Source organism: Narcine bancroftii, chromosome 1, assembly GCF_036971445.1.
Source record: "Narcine bancroftii isolate sNarBan1 chromosome 1, sNarBan1.hap1, whole genome shotgun sequence".
Taxonomy (NCBI): Eukaryota; Metazoa; Chordata; class Chondrichthyes; order Torpediniformes; family Narcinidae; genus Narcine; species Narcine bancroftii.
The window spans coordinates 130,063,751-130,085,742 of NC_091469.1; the positions used below are offsets into that span (position 1 = coordinate 130,063,751).

A 21,992-nucleotide genomic window follows, 5' to 3' on the forward strand; every position below is an offset into this window, starting at 1 on the left:
TCACCCAGAGTTCACCCTCTTTCTAATTGATGGTTAACTCATGCCCACCATCATTAGTGTGTCTTAACATTTCCTATTCAGATTGGCCATTTATGAAAACGATAAAGATTTGAAATGTAAATACAGCTTTTTATCTGAAATTCATCCCAGTGAGTTGATTTCACAATGGTGTAGAGTGGAATCAAGCCTGAGGACAAGGCCTTGCTATCTATCCAGGTTTTTCCAGAGGGAAGTTAATAGGCAGTGCCCATCCACATCACTCAATTGAATTGCAGTTCAGGATGGTTTGGGTTAGTAAGGTATGTCTTACAAATGTGGAATTAGATAAATATGGTTTCAGTACAGGATGTAAGCAGTGAGTCAGACGTTGAACTACTCATCTAATATGCAGCAATATAGAAGGAGATAACATAAACATTTGAATTGTATTTAATAACTGTGGGAATCAGTTTTAACATAGTTATATAATGCAATGATTTTCAAGGGTTGAAGGGTGAAAAATCCAAAGAGAAATCTGAGAACTTCACCGTATTCACTGCAGCTGGCAAGGTTAAAGGATCTTCAAGATTTTAATGATTCTGCTGGTCAATGAGCAAATATGAAGTTGGAAAAAAATAATCAACTAAATACAAACAAAAGTCCAGTTTTGAAAATGAAACTTACTACAAACTGGATATTTCTGTCCATGTAATTCTATAATTACCCAAACACCAGAACAATCTGGTTCCTTCTCTTATTTACAGAGTAAATAATAATAAGTAATAGCATTTGTTGAAGCAGGATGAACTGAATGTTAGCAGTAAATTTTTTTTTAAATTCTGAATTGTTTGAAGGAAACAATAGCCTGAGATCTTATTTCATTCAGGTCCTTTATTTTCTTTGTTTTTAACTGAGCAGCATAGCTTTTTTTTTCCAGTTTTTAAAATGTAATCGTTCAGCACAGCAACAGGCCCTTCTGGTCCATGAGAACAATCAACCTACAGCCCTTGTATATTTTGAAGGCTGGGAGCAAACCGGAGCACCCAGAGGAAACCCACACAGACACTGGGAGAACATACAAATTCCTTACAGACAGTGCGAGACTTGAACAAGGGTTTCTGGCATGTAATAATGTGCTAACCCCTCGCTAACTGTGCCATAACATATATGACATATAACAATTACAGCACAGAAACAGGCCAATTTGGCCCTCTAGTCTTCACTGATCCAAGTACCCTCCTCTAATCCCACCTACCAGCACCCTGCCCATATCCCTCCATCTCCCTCCCATCCATATACTTATCCAACTCTTTCTTAAATGACAAAATTGACTCTGCCTCCACCACCTTTCCCAGAAGCCCATTGCACACAGTAACCACTCTCTGAGTAAAGAAGTTCCCCCTCATGTTACTCCTAAACCTTTGTCCATCAACTCTCAACCTCTTGTATCCATCTCTCCTACTCTCAATGGGAAAAGCCTTTCCACATCAAATCTATCCCTCTCATTATCTTAAACACCTCTATCAAATCCCTTCTCAACTAAACAAAATTTATATTTGTTAAGTTTCATACTTTTCTGAACTAACAAATCATTTTTGAGCTTCAACATATGTTCCTGTTGGCTATTTGATCATAGAATACTTAACAGTATGGTTATGGAGTCATCTAACACATAGAGGAGATGCACGATAAATGACTACAAAGACTAGAAGTTACCTGACTGAAAGGGTTTTATTACCATAAACAGAAGGCACATCTCGTGTGTCTGACGTGAGACCCGAGCTTGTTCTGGGGGGAAGGGTTGTGGCGTGGCCACCTTCATTAGGGGAATCAAAGGGGGAGGAGCCACAGGTACAATCAATGAGGGATGAACCAGCCATACACATACAAACAGTATTAACAGTGGTTCCACCACAAGAGGTGCCGTTTTATTCGCAACAACAATAGCTGATGAGTTAATGGCATCACTTTGCCCAGGGTTGTTGAAGTTACCTTGTACTGGACTGAGATATCAGCTGTCAAAAATGGAGAGCTTAGAAATTAGAACTGCTTTTCTAAAATTGCACCAGTCTCATCACTTGAATCTTTGCTGGATGGGAGTTGTAATTAATTCATCATTACTTTCATATTTTTTCAACCTGGACACACTTCAACAAAGCTGCTTACAATGGGAAATACCTCCTGGGTGACCAGAGACACGGTGCATTATCACAGTCTGTCCACTGACTGAGTTTAGGCAAGTACAATATGCAGTGGTCATTGACATCTTGATAGATTCAAAGCAGCCATTTTATGATTTGAAAATTGGAAAAATAAATTCTTACCTTGCACTTTTGTGGGAAAGCAGTATGTCCACTAAATTTTGCAAGAAGAGTAACGTGATAATGGGTGTATTATTTGTTGTTTGGTGACTGATTGAAGGTTGCATTTGTAATCTAGACAGTTGATCGACCCAAGGACTGGTACAAGACTATGTTCAAGCAAATACATATGGTGCACAAGCCAGGTATGTTCAAAGTTGAAGTTGACTTAATTCATCTGCTTCTCTAAAGTAATTGGTGGACTGTCGAGCTCTTGGTTCTATGGCACATTACTTAACAACCATTTGCATTTGTACATTAACCCCCCTCCCACTTTCAATAGATGCCTCGAGCTGTTTTACAACATGTAAGTTAGAAACGGAAACCGAGCTCAGGAAATAGAAATAAGGTTGGGTGACTAGAAACTTGCTTGTGGAGACTTTAGGGAGAAAAAGGTGCAGGGAGAGAATTCTAAAGCAAACTTCCTGCATCTGATTGGAAGGATGGACATCTGCATGAGGCCCAGTTAGAACAGTGACAAATTTTGGAGAGATGGAGGTTGTTGATGCGAGAAGGTTGGAGAAATGGATAGAGACAAAGAAGGGATTTAAGCAGAAGGATGTACAGTTTTGGAAGAATCAGGAGACAGTGTAGATCAGTGGGGCAGGAATGAAGAACAAACCAAATTTAAACCAGAATGGAATATCCATTGTTGGGTGATATCAACTTTACCAAAGATGGAAATTAAATGGCTAGATCTGAGAGTAGTATGGAGGTGACATGCTTGAACACATGCTGGCACCAACTGGAGAAGAGGAAGCAGGTCTGAGTTAATAATGATGTATTGACGAAAATTGGCCCTTTACACATTTCCAATGTATGAATTGGCCTGATGATAAATTAAAATTGCTCCAATCTTTTCTAAATTTTATTGCCAAATTTAAATGATCAGTCAACAGTAGAATAAAAATCTGATATAAAGCATTGTTTTTTAATGACAAGTCCATTTTTAGTATTTCATATTAATGAGTTTCAAGGCAAACTCACTGAGGCATTCCTGCAGTTAGCATTTTCATTTTGTCAAAATGAATGTGCGTAGTTGGTATCCATGGGATTACTTTATTTTGTCCAAAATTGGAAAATTTATAGACCATATTTTGCTGCTTTCAAGTATTCAAATGTAAGAATATGTGCTATGAGAGTTTCCTCATACTAACTGATGAAATCCAGTCAGTGCTCATCATGTTATAAAAATACAATACTGGGTACCAAGCAAGCTTGGTACCAATTTGTCAATCAAGCTTTTTGGTAAAGAGATGCCCCTTTGAGCTGTCTGTTGCCTTCTGCAAATGAACTGAGCAGTCATTACGCTTTCCTTCAAAGATTTTGCACAAGCCCATTTTAGAACTTGATTGAGTTCTAAGAAGATATCCCTCTCAGCTAATTCTCAAACTTTATAATCACATGGAACAATTATTCAGGCACATATCTGCAGCCATCAAAAAGGTAGTCTTGACAAAAAATGAACCTTCTTGAGTCCTGTTCTCTGTGCTTCCTGTAATGGCTTATGGGATGATTGGTTGGGTCATGTGTTGAATGTAAAAAAGGCTTTGACCCAAAAAAGTTCCTTATTATAGATCTTCAGTCCATCTCTCTGCTTCAGGAGACAGTAGTGTTACCATGCAGTCTCCACCTGTCTGTTTCAAATACTGCCTTCCTTTTCATGTTCATAAAAGGTTATAGTGTGCTGTATTCTATGTTTGATTGAACCATGAGAAATTATGTCTTAATTTTTTGTAAAGCAATAATTCAAGAATGTGAAATAGAAGAAAGCAAAGGCCATTTTGCCCCAGGAGCCAGCTCTACCATTCAGTAAGATTACAGCTGACCTTAGTATCACATCCCTGCACTAATTCCAAATTCCTTTGTTTCCTTGGTATCTAAAAGCCCATTGGAATGAGTCATAAAAATACTCAGCAACTAAACTTCCACAGCACTTTTGGGTATAGAGTTCCAATGATCTGAACTTTTTTTTGTTAACTCAGTTCTTATTTTTAGATGATGACCTCTATTTCTAAACACAGCCAAGGAAAGCAATTAATTACTCTACATGTGTCATGTCATGTCTGATTAGAATTTGAATATTTCAATAAGATCACTTCTCATTCTAATCTCTAAAGGAAGTGGTCCCAATCTGCTTAAGACCTCTTCATCATACCTGTATATGATCCATTTGTTACATATGTTAATCATGATACAGTCTACGTGTGTGTATATTATTCCAAATACTGCAGTTTGAAATTTTGTTCAATCACCTGTGTGAGGCACCTTATCTATAGTCTTCCAAAAGTACATGTAGCTCACATCTATTGTTTCCTCATATTTATTCTGCTAATGTCAGATTAAATATGTTGGCATATGAATGCTTTCATAAATTCAAACAGCACAGTGGTGCAGTGATTAGCACTGCTGCCTCACACCCCCAGTCATTGGGTTCAATCCTAAACTTGGATGTGGAGAATGTAGTTCTTCATCACAATTTGGGTTTCTTTTCGAATGCTAAACACCTGCTGGTTGATAGGTTAATTGACCCCTATAAATTATCCCAAGTATAATTGGGTGCTAGGAGAGTCGGTGGGAAAATTGATGGGAATGTGGAGACAAAAATAGGATCAATGTAGGTGGGTTCTTAATATTCAGTGCAGATACAGTGAACTCATTGTAAGAACATAAGAAATGGGAGGTGGAGTAGACCACTTGCTTTGCCATTCAATAAGACCATGGCTCATCTGACTGTGGACTCAACTCCACTTACCTGGCTATTGCCTCTAATCTTTCATTTCCCACACTATTCAAAAATCTACCAGTATCTATCTGTGTCTTAAGTACATTTAATGAGGCTGCCTCAACTGCTTCCTTGAACAGACAATTCAATAGATTTCTGGGAGAAGCAGTTCCTCATAATTTCTGTCTTGAATCTACTACCCTGAACCTTAAGGCTATACCACCTCGTACCAGTCTCACCTACCAATGGAACTTCCTGTAATGGCTTATGGGATGAATCCCTTCTGGATTCTAATGAGTCTAGTCCTAGGCTACTCAATCTCTCCTTATAAAGTTATAGATTTCTGGAAACCATCTGTGAACTTGGTCTGTGCTGCCCCTGAAGCCAGTGCAGTATATTGAGAGCCTGTTGCCATGCTGCATGTCTTTGATTCTGTGACGCCACATGAAAGTCCTGCCCCATTGTTATTTTCTAAGTCGGGTTCATTACAGACTCTAGCATTTTCCCTGCTATTGATGACAGATGGGCTGTTGGTCACTAAATGATACTATTAGTAAATAAATTGTAAGCATTGATTCACAAGCATGTCTCAAGAGGAGGTAATATGTAAATTCAGAAAGGATGGATTTATTTTTATGATAATGCAATGAATTAGTCGGACAGTATCATACAAGCACTTGTTTAGCATCCACAATCCACAAGTGAGGCAGCTTAAGGAAGGGGCAGGAAATGTACAATTCAAGCCCAGTTTCATTGGAATGAAAGTAAAACTGTTGGTCCAGTTCCTTCAATGCTGATGGCTAGAACTAAATCACACTCAGCATTCCTTTTTTTTTAACAGATGATGATACAGATGCATTCAATGCCACACATGCATATGTTTATCCTGGTAAGAACTTTATGTTATGCTTTTAGGTCTCAAATCAAACTCTCAATCTGCTGTTCCATTTGGACCATATGGTCCTATTCAAACAAATATATAAATGTGGCATGACTAACACTCTCTTGATACAGGGATTCTCACTGCTTACCTGCACTTCATCGATGATGCACAAAACATACCTTTTATGGTACATGAAGTCCAGCAGAGCACTGAATGTAATCAAGACCAACACCATAATCTACTGGACTTGGTTCTCTCTACCATTTCCTCAGCATCAATGACATTGCTCACTACTAATTGCTGTTCTAGTGTCAGTCTTACTAACTCTTGGCTTCAGTATTAAAAGTTAAAATTGACTTAATGACAAACAGAAATTAAAAATAGAGTTTTATTTCAACTTGTATGAATAATCTGTTAACCAGAATTTTTAAAAAAACTAGTTATGGAAGTTCATTAGTTCTTTCTGTGAAGTGAATGTTTTTTATTCCCCCCCCATCATTTTTTTTGTGTGTGTGGTCTATGTTTTTCCATCACCAAATGAGCCATCTTACTGAAAAGAACGTTAACAACAAAATTGTGTGCAGATATAAAAAAAGACATTCTGTAAATGTTTGTAATTGGATTTTAAAATAGAAATTTGCTCCTGCCACAACAATGTCAAATTATTGCTGTCAATAGAAATTATGTGCTACAGGATGAGTCCTGGAATCAGAATGATCTGTCTCACAACTGTCACCCTGGGGCCAAGAATAATATTGACTTTTATGGTTATCATTTCAGTGTTGAGTCACAAATTGTTGCTGTAAAAGTTCTATTTGGGTATGGTGAAATTGACTGCGTGTGCTTTTTACAGGGACTACAGCAACATTCCCAATTAATGCTAAAACTAGATTAGTACATAGAAGGATGTAATGTCTCAATGAGGATTCCAGTTATGCAGTAATACATCATGCTGAATATGACAAACATAAAAGCTTCCTTTACCAGAGCGTAGCATAAACTTGCTTAGAAGAAATGGGGGAGAATTAGAGGAATTGTTTCAGCTGGGGGGGGGGGGGGGGGGCTTGCCCAACACACCAACAACTTTTCTTCAAGTATTACACTCCATTATTCATCAGAGCAGGAGAAGCTATTTCAAAAGAACAAGATTTTTCAGCATTCTCTAGCCTGCTCATTGTATGAATTGTCCTTCATTTTGAATTGTCATTTCATGCTCTACACTCTAATTGGTAATCCATTGAGATCAGAAAGCTCTGACTTTGCACACTGGTCCTTTCCCCACCGCAACCACTTTTGAATCTAGTGCAGGTGGATGGGATGAGTATCTCTTTATAACATCCAGGAGGCAATTATGTGAAGTACATTTGAACAGTCCTAGTTGATCCTTGCGTGGATGTGGGCAAGCAACGCACCGGGCAATTGTCACTGAAATTTGATGTCACAGCAGCTGTGATGTTTTAAAATTAAGGACTAATCTGAATTTCTGTGCTGGAGATAAGAATTTGTAATATTTCCCAACAATATAACAAATAAAAACACAGTGCAGAGTGGTACTGAAAATAGCATTTTGCTCTCTTTTTACTTCTGTGAAATTCTTTTTTTTCCCTTTGTTATCTTGTGACTGGATAAGGATCCACAGAGATTAGTAGCTGTCCTGTGTTGAAGTACCTGCTCTTCATCTAACCATCACAAGCAAAATTTCCTTTTCCATCTGACAGTAGGAAGATGGTCAAGTACAATTTTTCTTAATATATTATGTACTTTCCAGCATCACAGAGCAGTAGCCAGATTGATCCTTATCCACTTCATCCAAATATGGTCACTCTTTTTCTTTGTGGCTGAATATATTATCACATATTTAACAGGACCAACACATTACAGTTTAGGATAGATAATACTGATGGAGCACATCACTCATGCATTTTAAACTAATATAATGGCCTTCATAATGTTTTGGACATAGTCACATTTTTCTTTTATTTTCTCCTGCACTCCACAGATTTTAAATATGACAAACAATTCACATGCAATTAAAGTGCATGTTCCAGATTTTATAAATTTTGGGTTGACCATGTCGAAATTAACAGCACTCTTTATACATATTCCCCTTCTTTCAGGGCACCATAATGTTTGGGACATTTGGCTTCACATGTATTTGTGATACTCAGGTATGTTTAATTGCTACATTGTTGCAGATATAAGAGAGCTAAGCATGCTGTGAGGCTTTTTGATCACCTTCGGAGTCAGTAGTTCCATTTTTCAACTTGAGGACCAGAGTTGTGCCAATGAAAGAAGCCATTCTCAAACAGTAAGAGACATCACCCAAATCTTAAGATTATCAAAATCAATTGTATGGTACAAAATTAAGAAGAAAGGGCGTACTGGTGAGCTCAGTAATCACAAAGGAACTGGTAGACTAAGGAAGACCTCCAGTGCTGATGACAGGAGTTCTCATCATAATGAAGAAAAATCCCCAAATATATTACCAACAGATCAGAAATCCTCTTCGGGGGGGGGGGGGGGGGGTACAGGTATGGACGTGTCGCCGACTACTGTCCTCAGAAGACTTTGTGAACAGAAATGCAGAGGCTACACTGCAAGATGCAAATCACCAGTTAGCCACAGAAACAGGATGGCCAGATTACATATACGAAGAAGTATTTAAAATAGCCAGCAAAATGCTGGAAAAAGTTCTTGTGGACAGATGAGATCAAGATTAATCTGTATCAGAATGTTGACAAGAGCAAAGTGTGGAGGCATAAAAGAACTGCCCAAGATCCAAAGCATACCACCTAATTTGTGAAACGTGGTGTTATGGCCTGGGAATGTACAGCTTCCATGGGTACTGACACACTTATCTTCAGAGATGATATAACTGCTGATGGAAGTATCAAAATTAATTCTGAGGTGTATAGAAGCATTGTATCTGCTCAAGTTTGAACAAATGCCTCCAAACTCATTGGACGACGCTTCATTGTACAGCAAGACAACAATCCCAAACATACTGCTAAACCAATAAAGGAGTTTTTCAAAGCTAAAAAACTGTAAAAAATTCTTGAATGGTCAAGTCAGTCACCTGATCTAAATCCAATTGAGCATGCCTTCCATATGCTGAAGAGAAAACATCAGGAGACACGCCCCTGAAACAAGCAGGAGCAGAAGATGGCTGCAGTGGAGGCCTGGCAGAGCATCACCAGAGAAGATACTCAGCACCTGGTGATGTCTATGAATCACAGACTTCAAGCAGTCATTGCATGCAAGGAATATGCAACAAAATAATAAACATGACTAATATACATACCATTGCAATATTCCAGATATTATGGTGCCCTGTACTGAGGGGACTATGTATAAAGAGTGCTGTAATTTCAACATGGTCAAAGCAAAATGTGCACTTTAATTACGTGAATTGTTTGTTTACAAATTTTAAATAGTGGAGAACGGGCAAATAAAGGAAAAAATGTCTTTGAAGCCAATGTATTTGATATTTTTTATCCCCATTATCCAATGTGAAAATAGTTAATATTGAGATTGAATATAAATTGGGCAAAGGAGACTATACACCGACAGAGCCTAAGAAGAGAGACTCCAGAGGTCAGGACAGTTAGAAGGTGATCACAGGAGGTTGAAGAATGGTTACAGGATTTTCTCGAGTCAGCAGATTGGGTAGGGTTCAAGGACTCAGCTGAGAATGTGATTGATTACACCAGGGGTGTCACAGACTTTATCAAAACAGCTGTGGATGAGTGCATCAAATCATTCAGGGTTTTCCCCAACTAAAATCCCTGGATGAACAATGAAATCTGAAACCTGCTTAGAGCCAGATCACAGACATTTAAGTTCAAAGATCCAGATCAATACAGAAGGAGCAGGTATGTCCTCCTCAAAGCTATCCCCTGGGTGAAGTGGAAATTCTGGATGAAAATGGAAACAACAAATATACCTGACACGGGTGGAGGGCTTAAATGCCATAACCTGCCTCAAAACCAAATCCAGTGAAGTAGCAGACAGCAAAGCTTTGCTCCCAGAGGAACTTAATGCCTTCTATGCCAGATATGATGACAGTAACAGCAAAGTGCCACCACTCTGCATCCCCATGTCCCCTGATGATCCCATCCTGTCCATATCTGAGGATGACATGCATGCTGCCTTCAGGAGAGTGAATCTGAGGAAAGCATCTGGCCCGGACGTAGTACCTGTCCAAGAGTTAAAAATCTGTGCTGACCAACATACCAATATATTCACTGATATCTTCAATATTTCACTCCAGCAAGATGTGGTACCCACCTGTTTGAAACAGGTGTCAATCATATTGGTCCCCAAGAGGAGTATATAACCTGCCTTAATGACTAATGACCACTAGCACTTAACGGTACATCAACAGTGATGAAGTGTTTCAAAAGGCTAGTGTTGAAGCAGATCAGCTCTTGTCTGAGTGGTGACATGGATGTGTTTCAGTGTGTCTGTGTACCAATATGAAATAGTGGCTGACATCTCACTGGTTCTACACTAAGCCCTAGAACACCTGGACAATAAAGATGCTTTCATCAGGATGCTCTTTATCAACTACAGTTCGGCATTTAACACCGTTGTCCCCTCAAAACTGATGAGCAAATTCTAAGACCTGGGACTTAACACCCCACCATGTATTTGGATCATGCATTTCCTCACCTCCAGACCATAATCAGTGAGGATTGGCAAGAACATCTCCACAATCTCCATCAGTACCGGAGCACCACAGGGCTGCATTCTTAGCCCCCTGCTTTATTCATTTTACACCTATGACTGTGTGGCTCGGTATGACAATAACACCATCTACAAATTTGCCAAAGATTCCACAGTAGTGAGTTGTATAAAGGAAGGTGATGAGTTAGCATGCAGGAAGGAGACTGAAAACTTCTGCAAAATGGTGCACGAACAATAACCTTGCACTCAATGTCATTAAAATTAAGTAGCTGATTGTTGAGTTCAGGAAGGGAAAACTAGAGGAGTACGATCCAGTGATCATTGGGGGATCAGAGGTGGAAAGGGTGAGCAAATATAAGTTCTTGTGAGTTACTAATGTGGAAGATCTTTCCAAGACCCAACACACTAATGACATCGTGAAGAAAGCACGTCAGTACCTCTACTTCCTCAGGAGTTTTCAGAAGTTTAGTATGACGCTAGAAACCTTGGCAAATTTCTACAGATATGTGGTGGAAAGTGTACTGACCAGCACCAATACCCGAGTGTAAAGCCCTCCAAAATGCAGTGGACGCAACCCAGGATATCACAGGCAAAACCGTCCCCACTGTCAAGAACATCTTTAGAGAATGCTGCCATCAGAGAGCAGTAGCAATCATCAAGGATCCACACGACCCAGCACATGCTCTGTTCTCACTACTACTAACAGGAAAAAGATATAGGAGCCACATGACTCACACCACCAGGTCAAGGCAGCTGCTACCCATCCACCATCAGATTTTTTTTCAATATATTCAATCAGGGATCATTTGACTCTTGTGCACTGTAATGATTTTGATTTTTTTAATTCTCTCTGTATTGCCCAGTCAGTTTGTTTACATTATCTGTTTTCAGTTTTTTTATTTGTTTACACGTATACACTATGTAGTTTTTTTTAATCGCATTTTAAATACGTGCTAATTCTGCCTTGGCTGCAGGAAAAAGAATCTCAGGGTGGTATGTGATATCATGTATGTACTCTGACAATAAATCTGAAATCTGAATTCATTTTAAAAATGACCTGATGCACTCATAGAAATGCTGATCATGGAGCAGTGATGCAATTTTAAGGAAATCAAATAATCCTTACACGAAAGATATGCGCTGGGTATTAATTTTGTGTTATACGAAGTTGTGGAGCAGAATTTTAGAGGTAGAGTTGAATGTGCAAAGTCTATTGCGTTGTATGTTCATTGTGTTTAACAAAGAGCTAATTTTTACCCATTGGTTATTACATTACTGTAAGATCATACTTCTCTTCCACAGTAACTTACTCAGAACTAGAATGCAGCCTAACTATAAGACTTTAGCTTATTCTCCTTTGGAGAATTCAGATGAGAAAGCAACCAGAAATTTATGGACCAACATCTTTTCTGTTTTATCAAAATAAAAGTGTGATTTTGTTTTGGTTTCCATATTTGTAGAGTATTTACAAAACTAATTCTGGATGTACCTGTACTGTCTGGTGAAGATGAAATTTAACTCTTTGTTTTGCGCCAGACCATTACAGCTCATTTACCTCTGTTCAAGCACATCCACCTCCCAAGACACATACTTACCGACCTTTAACAAAAAGCGTCTCAGATAATGGTGTTGAATTCTACAAGGAGACTGCTCCTTTACCACCACCACCACCTGTCCCTCCACCTTCACAATCAAGATTGCGGGAGGCAGGTCTCCCAGTAAAGTAAGTATTAAAGAGCTGTCGTGCAGTTTGAATTATTTGAGGAATGATGGATAAATTATGCAAGGGGTCATTAAAAGTTAATTGATACTTTTGTTATTTGCTGCAATGGTTTTCCAATGTCATTTACCTGGATCAAATACCATTTAAATTTATCTTGAACACTATGATGAGTTAATTCAGTGGAGTGGTGAGTGGAATATAGCTTCATGATGGATGTTAACATTTACTCTCAGCTTTTCTTTGTTTTCTACCTCCCTGGGTGGAAGCATGAGCTCCTTTCAACGCATCTTCCTAGAATTTGGACTGGCAACTAGTCAGCTGATCATTCGGATAGTGGAAACCACGAAGGAGAAGGATGCAAAACCCCCAGCTGTCAGGAATGAGGAAACTGGGGGGCATTTTTATGTTGCCAGCTGGTGAATGGATAATGCAGGGACCTGAAGGAGTGGGAGAGCATATTTCTAATTGAGTAAGAAGGGACTGCTGACATTTTAAGCTGATTGGAGATAGGAAGTGCAAGGATGGAATGAGTTATGTGAACACTCCTGCTCTTCCTAGCTTACAGAGAGCACGTTATTAAAATTTTACCTTTTTTCCTTTTCTGGAAGGACTGCCTGAACAAATTATTGCCTCAGATTTGACCTGCGTTTGCTCTTTTAGCTTTCCAATGACATTATTGATGGCAGAGGGCATTTCTTCCCGTACAGAAGCTGACAGGAACATAGTGGGTGGAGATGGGATTTCCAATTTAATCTATTACCCAACCCTTGAAGAAGAGTAACTAAAACCATTGTCATCTTTTTTGCCTCCATGTAAAAATATCTTACTGGTGCTCTCCTGTCTTGGCACTACACTAAAGTTGTAATAACTCTTATTCTGCTCTACATGACCTGTGAGGGATTAATAACATTGCATTAATACCATATTCCTAGGGACCTCTCCCTTGAAAGTTATTCAAATAAAAAGGTGTTAATCTCTCCTAGTCTCTGAAAAATCAGAAAGCTGGAAGAACTGCATGGGTCAAGAAGCATCTTGCGGGGTACATGTCAATATTTCAGACCAAGACTATGCATAAAGACTGAGAAGGAAGTGGAAAGATGTCCATTAAATAGAAATACTTGGGTGAGACAAAGGATGATGGATGGAACCAGATAGGAAGGGATGATGGGCAGTGGAACCAAATGAAAAAGAAGAGGGAAGATGGTGAGAAAGGGAGAAGAAAATGAGGTGGACCATTGAGTATATGTGGAAGGAGATCAATGGGAGGGTGATTTACCTTGAATAGGGCAACTCTAGGATCATACCACTGGGTTGTTGTAAGGCACCCAAGCAAAATATGATGCATTGTTCCAATTTGTTTTGCTTGTTCATAGTACAGTAGTGGAAAAGGTCAAAGAGTCAAGTCACTGTGGAGGTGAGAAGGAGAGTTAGAATTACATGCAATCTGAAACTCAAGGTGGCTTTTGTGGACAGAGTGTTTCAGTTATGGTGACCAGGTGTTTGGATGGTGATGAGGGAGGAGATGAAGGAACAGGTGTCATTTATACAGCAGCTGCAAGAAAAAGTGCAGGGATGGATAGGTGGGTGAGGAGTGGTGAGCGGACCAAGAATAGAATGTTCCCTGAAGAAAGCAGAATAGAGGGGAGAGGGGAGATGTGACATGGTGGGATTATGTTGGAGCTTGCGGAAATGACAAAAGATGTGTTTATGTGTTACACTCCCAAGCAGCATTTGAGAGAAACATAAACGGATGAGTTAAGTTTAATACAAAATTGATTAACAAACTAACAATAATAGAATTATCCCGATAAACTTAACACCTGAACACCAGCCATGGTGTATGTGGGGGGGCGGGGGGGAAACCCAGGCCATTAAAGCCCAAGCTCAAATGCCCCAAAAAATCAATAAAATTCCCAAAACAAAACTCCCAATTCAGTCACATAAAGTCTGTCAGTCAAGAAGGAACCATGCTTGGAATTATTTGTTTCTTTGCCCACTGGTCTTTTAGTTTGAAGCAGTATCCAGATGACTTTCAACTCTGTCAGGGGAACACGAGATGTGTTTGAATTTCGAATGTGGTAACACCCACCTTTACTTCCTTCACCTGGAAATTTTCAGTGACATCCTTTCAAAGCCCTCTTTAGGGTTAACAAATGACCTTCTGTCATGCAAGTCCTCTGGCTTGAGGAGTCCCATGACTCCTGCCACACAAAGTCCTCCTCTTAAAAGGGGACAAGACCTGTGGTGGCACTGTGGAAAAAGTAGCTCAGTCTTTTTCATCTGAAACTACTGGGTGAGCCTACTGACATATAGTTTCCGACAGCAATGCTAGAACCCGTGAACAAAGAAACCTGCCAGAAACTTGCCAGATGAGCACGTAGCGTCAGACTGATTGTCTGACAATCTGCAGTCCAGTCCACCAATTAACCTCTTCAAAATCAGTGCACTGGACTTTTTAAACTGAGCAGCACGTGCCTCCAACTCTCCTCATTGGTGGAGAGAGCTTAATAGCCATAGGCTCCCTCTTCTGAGAGCCTATGGACTTCCAGCGCATGGTTCCCATGCTTTGACAGCTGTCAAAGTTCCCAAGTGCAGGCCCAGTGCTATTATAGCTCCTAGCAGCTGTCAAATTCCCCGCAGTAAATTCAGTCCCGTCTTCAGTAAAAATAAAATTGTCTAAGGTCCATAACAGATGCAAAGACTGGAGGGGTTAAATGTGAGGACAATTGATGTGCGGCCTCCTGGAAAGAATGGGCAATGAGAGCAGATGAACATGAAATGAAGGAAAAGGGTCCAAAGGGATCCATCAGCTGATAATGAGTGGACAAGGAACTAATGATGATTAAGGCCTTGTCCTTTTCCTACACATCTAATCTCAACTACAAACCCCCATTTTTTCCCAGACAGAACAGCAATAAAGTTGTTTGTCCTCACCTTTCATCCAGCCAGTCTCCATGTCCCATCACATCTTCCCGTCACCCCATCTTTTTCCTTTCTGGGGACGGGATGATGGGCAAATGGAATCAGATGAGGGAGAGGGAGGAGGAGGGTAGGAAATTATAGTATGTGGGAGAAGAGCAATAGGGATATATCCTATGTGACTGCCTGTCCATTCATCTCTTCTTATAATTCCTTCCCATCCCCAGGCTCTTTACCCTATAACCATAGGAGGTGTTACAATTGAGACATTTGAGACTAGTTTCTTGACTTTGAAGCTAAACACAATCTGCTGGAGGAACTCTTCAGCATCAGTGGGAGAAAAAAATGGTTGTTGTTTCGATCTGCAACTTTTCATCAGGAGAGGGTGAAGAAGATGGGGTGGGAGGGATAAGGCAAGGGCCTAAACATGTTTGGTCATCTAGGCAGAGGTGAACCATGATGGACAGAGCAAGACAAAGGGAGAGAGAATCAAGAGAAAACAAACAGGTCAGATGGGTGAAGTTGAGTTGTACAAGATAAAAGCTGACAATGCTGGAATCTGATAAGTAGAGAGAGTGAGATGGTGGTGTAAAGAGGGCGCAGATAGGAATGAGATTGGAGGTGGGGTGGGGGAGCAGAGGAGAGATTGGAAATCCAGTAGATAGATGAGTCGGGGAGGGAAAGAAGCAAAGTATAACACATCCCTTCAACTCTGCCCTCACCAATGGTCTAATGCAGCCATTCTCAACAGAGTCCATACACTCTCCTGGGGGCCACAGCCCATTTAAGCGGGCCATGGACTGAAATCATAATTTTTTTGTTGTTGTTTATGTAGTCAATAGCAGAGAAGTATGGAAAAAACCAACTAAACTTGACTGCGTCACAGGGAAGGAGGTCCATAAACTTTGAGCAGAGTTCTGAGGGGGCCATAGCCAAAAGAAGGTTGAGAATGGCTGGTCTAATGGATTGTGCTACCATGTCGCCTCCTCTGTGTGCAATGTCCATCTCCAGCTTCCACTTGCCAGGCATTTTGCCCATTCCTCACTTCCACATTGACCTCAGAGTTCTTCATTGCTATTGAGAAGCCAAATGCAAATTGGAAGAACATCTCTTATTCCACTCGAGCAGCTTTGTTAATGGCCTGAACATTGCATTTTCCAATTTCAGATAAACCATGACCCTGTTGCACTTCTTACAGAAGCACACACACCCGTCCGTTTAGTTTTCATCTCCCTCCGTTTCCCAACCCCTCCTTCTCCCCCAATTGATTTCATCTGCCCATCATCCTATATGTAACTCGTTCCACCTATCATCCACCAGCCTCTGTCCCACCCTTCCCTCACATTAGTATTTCCTCTTACACCAGCACCCTGCCCCTTTTGCCTCCATGAATGCTGGTTAACCCATTGCGTGCATCCAGCATTGTTTTCCCCAAATCCCAGCACCTGCAGTCTCTGTCTGTTGCCTCTCATACCTATGCGTCCTCTCAATTAAGGAGTGTTGTGTGACTTAGTACTGTATGTGGACCTGATCTGCTTTTTATCTCCAGCCCATAAAGGTATAGTTCTACAGCTCCTGGTCAAACCTGGTAACTTGATGTCGCCATGACATCACATCACCATTGTGATGCTTGTCAGGATGGCAGCAGAATAAGTTGATTTTTAAGTTACTCTGAAATCATTTTACTTTATTGCAGGTTACAATGTACTTCTATAATTATTGCTGATTAATTTGTTCCAACGTGTTATTTCATGAAATGTGTCTCTTTTCCCTCCATGATTTGGTTAAATTCCCCCTTTCCTTTATATGTGTGGACATAGAATATTAACTTACTATTTGATTCTTTTATCTGTCTCTGGGATATTGGCATTTGTGGACTAAAGTACAGCCAGAAAACATGCTAACTAGATTTAACAATAAATTATTACTATCTAAAGTCAACCATGTGAGTACCTTGGATGTCTGTTAAAGGTTTGCAGATGGAATTGGGCACAAGGAAGATTCCTTCCCAAGCAGTTTAGTTGTGACTTGTGTTGCCAATAACCCTGTGCATGAAGAATGACAGCTTTCCCCTTTATGCGTTAGGAACGACTGGGACCCCCCTGATAGAAAAGTCGATACGCGCAGATACCGTGCTGAACCTAGGAGCATTTTTGAATACGAACCTGGAAAATCATCTATCCTAGAGCATGAGCGACCGGTAAGAATAAAATTACTTTGGAAACAATTTTCTGCTGATCCATAGAAAATGTATTCTCACTGAGGTAACCCCTATTAAAAAGCACAGCACAAGACCCTCCCTGAAAATTTGAGCTACCCTTCCATTTGATAGTGGAACATGGCTGAATGGTGAAGAGGCCTGGACAGTCAGAACTAGTGCACAGTGTAGGGCAAGGAAATTGCTGGCATGGTGGGATCAGAATGCACTAGTTTCAACTGGGGAAATGTAAGGAATGGTGATACAGTGATTATGTTCTTAGATAACTAATTTGCAGGACTAGACTAATGCCTCAGAAACAGGAGTTTAAGTTCCATCACTGCAACCAAGAAATTTTAAGTCAGTTAATTATTTCTTCTTAAATTTGATTTTTTTCTTCAGTAATTGTTGCTACTCATTTGTGTGATGAATAGTATGAACACATCTCATTATCTAAACTCTTCCTTTTAACTATCTACCCCATCTATTTTGCTCATAATTGTATACATTTCTGTATCAAGTTGCCCCTCAACCTCGGATGCTCCAGAGAAAATAAACTAAGTTTGTCCAACCTCTCTCATAATAATGCACTCCAATCCAACCAGCATCCCGTGAATCCCTTTGCAGCCTCTTCAAAGCCTCCACATCCCCAGGGGGACCAGGATTCTGGCGGGGATGTTTTCTAGGGTTACTCAGGAGCTAAAAGAAGGTATGAGGTGGCTATAGCAAGCAGGGTGAAAATAAATCCAAAGGGTTTCTACAAATATGTAAATAGCAAAAGGAAAGTGAGAGATATAATTGGTTCAATAGAGAATCAGAAAGGACAAATGTGTGTGAACCCAAAAGAGATGGAGGAGGTCTTGAACAATTTATTTTCCTCAGTATTTACTGAGGAGAAGGATATTGAACTGTGCAGGGTAAAGGAAGCAAATGGGATATATATAGAGACTATAGTGTTTAAGAAAGAGGTAGTACTGGAACTTTTGAAACATATAAAGGTGGATAAGTCTCCAGGTCCTGACAGAATTTTCCCCAGGACCTTGCGAGAAATTAGTGAGGAAATAGCGGAGGCTCTGGCAGTGATTTTTCAAATGTCATTAGAGACGGGTATAGTGCCAGAGGATTGGCGTGTTGCGCATGTGGTTCCTTTGTTTAAAAAGAGTTCGAGGAGCAAGCCTAGCAATTATCAGCCTGTAAGTTTGACGTCTGTGGTAGGTAAATTGATGGAAAGCGTTCTTAGAGATAGTATATATAAGTATATGGAGGGACAGGGTCTGATCAGGGAGACTCAATACGGATTTGTGCGTGAAAGGTCGTGTTTGACCAATCTTGTTGAATTTTTTGAAGAGGTGACTAGGAATGTTGATAAGGGTAGAGCAGTGGATATTGTCTATATGGACTTCAGTAAGGCCTTTGATAAGGTTCAGCATGGGAGGTTAGTTAGGAAGGCTAAGTCCTTGGGTATTAATTTGGAGATAGTCAAATGGTTTCAACAGTGGCTGGAAAGAAGGTGCCAGAGAGTAGTAGTAGATAATTGTTTGTCAGGATGGAGTTCGATGACTAGTGGTGTACCTCAGGGTTCAATATTGGGACCGTTGCTGTTTGTCATATATGTTAATGATCTGGAGGATGGGTCGGTAAATTGGATTAGTAAATATGCAGATAATACTAAAATAGGGGGAATTGTGGATGATGAAGAGGGTTTTCAAAGATTGCAGAGGGATTTAAACTGCTTAGAGGAGTTGGCAGAAAGATGGCAGATGGAGTTTAATGTTGATAAGTGTGAGGTGCTTCACTTTGGAAAGAATAATCAAAGCAAGACATATGTGGTAAATGGGAGGGCGTTGAAGAATGCAGTGGAGCAGAAAGATCTAGGAATAATGGTGCATTGCTCCCTGAAGGTAGGAACGCATGTGGATAAGGTGGTGAAGAAGGCCTTTAGTATGCTTGCCGAAATAAATCAGTGCATAGAATATAGGAGTTGGGAAGTAATGATGAAACTGTACAAGGCATTGCTGAGGCCAAATTTAAAGTATTGTGTGCAGTTCTGGTCACCAATTTATAGGAAGGATATTAACAAGATAGAGAGATTGCCTAGAAGATTTACAAAAATGTTGCCTGGGTTTCAACATCTGGAGTACAAGGAAAGATTGAGCAAATTAGGTCTTTATTCCTTGGAACGTAGAAGGATGAGAGGGGATTTAATAGAGGTGTTTAAGATAATGAGAGGGATAGATAGAGTTGACGTGGAAAGGCTTTTCCCATTGAGAGTAGGAGAGATGGATACAAGAGGTCATGGATTGAGAGTTGACGGGCAAAGGTTTAGGAGTAACATGAGGGGGAACTTCTTAACTCAGAGAGTGGTCACTGTATGGAATGGGCTTCCGGGAAAGGTGGTGGAGGTAGAGTCAATTTTGTCATTTAAGAAAGAGTTGGATAAGCATATGGATGGGAGGGGGGTGGAGGGATATGAACAGAGTGCTGGTAAGTGGGATTAGAGGAGGGTACAATGTGGCAACCAGAACTGCACACAGTACTCCATCAGTAGCCCAACTAATTTTTATACTCAATGCCCTAACATATGAAGGCAAACATGAGATACTCATTCTTTAGCACCTTCTCCATATGTTGCGACTATCAGAGAGCCCTATCAAGGAGCTATAACCTTGCATCCCAAGATCCTCTGTTCGTCAAGGCTCCAGAGGGCATAGCCATTGACTGCATGCTTTCCTCTTGCATTTGACCTCCCAAAATGCATCATTTCACACTTGTCTGGATTAAATTCTATCCACCAATTCTCCAACTGATCCATATCTTGGAGTATCCTTTGCTAATCTTCCTGACTATCCACAACTCTACCAAATTTCCAAACATATAATCAGACCACCTCTATTTTCAATCCAAATCATAAACATATAATAAGTAACAGAGGTCTCATCACTGATTCTTGTGGAATAGATATGCAGTCAAAGAAACTCCTCTCCGTCATACTCTCAGTCTTCTATGACCAAGCCAATTTTGGATCCAATTTACCAATTTGCTCATAATCCCATGTGATTTGACCTTCTCTTCCTCTAATTAGCTGGCCTGTTAACTAACCCAGACATGTACCCAGACAACTACCTTCATTCCAGAACTCTTTTCAAGCTTAGTGGGAGAATTATGGTCCAGAACGACCAATGCCAGTGAGTGCTCTGGAAACCCCGTCGTTCCCCATGCTGATGTCGACTCTCTCCTCTTGGTCAGCGGACAGACAAAAAGTGCGGCAAGATGGCCGCCCTCCATCTTGATCCGACAAAGGACTAGGTGGTGTTGACCTCGAGCAAGATGGCCGCCGTGCTTTCCAGCGATGCTTCCGGTGTTGGGTACAGCCACGAGGCGCAGCAAGACGCTGATGGTGAACAGCACGGGGAAGCTGAGGCTGGCACCGAGACTCAGGCACAAGTTGACCAATGATTCAGGGGTTGCACACATGGTCGCCCTCTCTGGGTTCTTGTTAGCCCTGCAGACCTTCACCCAGTGCCCTTGCTTACCATATCCTGAGCACACAGAGACCTTTGCAGGGCATTGTGCACAGAAATGCTGTGCCTATTCACAGAGGTAGCATCCCCAGTCACATGTAGCTACAGCGATCGGCGCTGGGGATCACTGGTGCTCTAATGACCTGGCCCACTGAAAAAGTGCCGCTTTCTCCCGTGAGGTCGTCAGCTCCCAGTTGGGCCTACTCAAGTGCTTTCGCCAGCTCCAGGGTGCTGGCCAAGTCTTTCTTCCCCAACTCCAGCATTGGCTGCCTTGTGTACCACAACCTCACGCCATGAGGGTGTCCCAGATTTGTTCTTCCTCCCTCACCTGGGTTGTGGCCACTTCGTAGTGACATTTTCTGGTCAGGGCCCACAATTCAAGAACATAATATCCAGCAACTCACCTGGACGCTGCCAACGTTGAGAGAGTCAGTGCCTTACCAGCACATCGTTTTGGGGCCTCACGTAGCAGGCCTTCAAGCCTTCTATGACCGACTCATATGTAGCACAATCTCTAATGACAGCATACCCTTTGGTGCCAACTCGAGAGAGAAGTGCTGATATCCAGAGACTATCCGAGTTGAAGATGTCTTGTGTGGCTGTCAGGTAGGACACGAAGCACTTCAGCCAGTAGGCAAGTTCCTCCAGGGCCTCAGGAGACAGAGGGTTGACCTGGCTTCAACAGGGCTCTCATCCTGCCTTCAAAGTTAAATTATTAAAATTGTAATGCAGCTGATTGCACTCAGAGACAAGTAAGGAGTACAAACACACTTTTAATAACTTACAATCAATGGCCAGTAGATAATACAATAGTCCTCAGGTGAATCTGAGGTAAGGCAGGAAACCTAGGGTTTATATTGGGGTGAGTGAGGGTGGAGCCAAAGGAGGAGACAGCCATCAGAATAACACACAGACAATGAATTCCAGTTCCAGACAATTGTTGTCTTTGAACAGATCTTTGTGTTCAAAGATGGAACACGTAAATATCTACTTCCACCA

General features: G+C 40.8%; 1 protein-coding gene across 30 annotated transcripts in view; it reads left to right on the forward strand.

The window, feature by feature from the left end:
• The window catches only part of LOC138764018 (sorbin and SH3 domain-containing protein 2-like), a 555,886-nt gene that overhangs the window by 426,434 nt on the left and 107,460 nt on the right, over positions 1 to 21,992 (forward strand). For 26 of the 30 annotated variants that reach the window (XM_069939294.1, XM_069939455.1, XM_069939471.1 and 23 more), the window contains 4 exons: positions 2,419 to 2,485; positions 5,906 to 5,953; positions 12,170 to 12,356; positions 17,361 to 17,475. In XM_069939294.1, coding sequence (XP_069795395.1) covers positions 2,419 to 2,485; positions 5,906 to 5,953; positions 12,170 to 12,356; positions 17,361 to 17,475 — 417 coding nt within the window. Of the gene's footprint in view, positions 1 to 2,418; positions 2,486 to 5,905; positions 5,954 to 12,169; positions 12,357 to 16,918; positions 16,980 to 16,999; positions 17,221 to 17,360; positions 17,476 to 21,992 lie in introns of those variants that run through there. The other 4 variants (XM_069939311.1, XM_069939426.1, XM_069939445.1 and 1 more) reach the window with 3 other exon arrangements.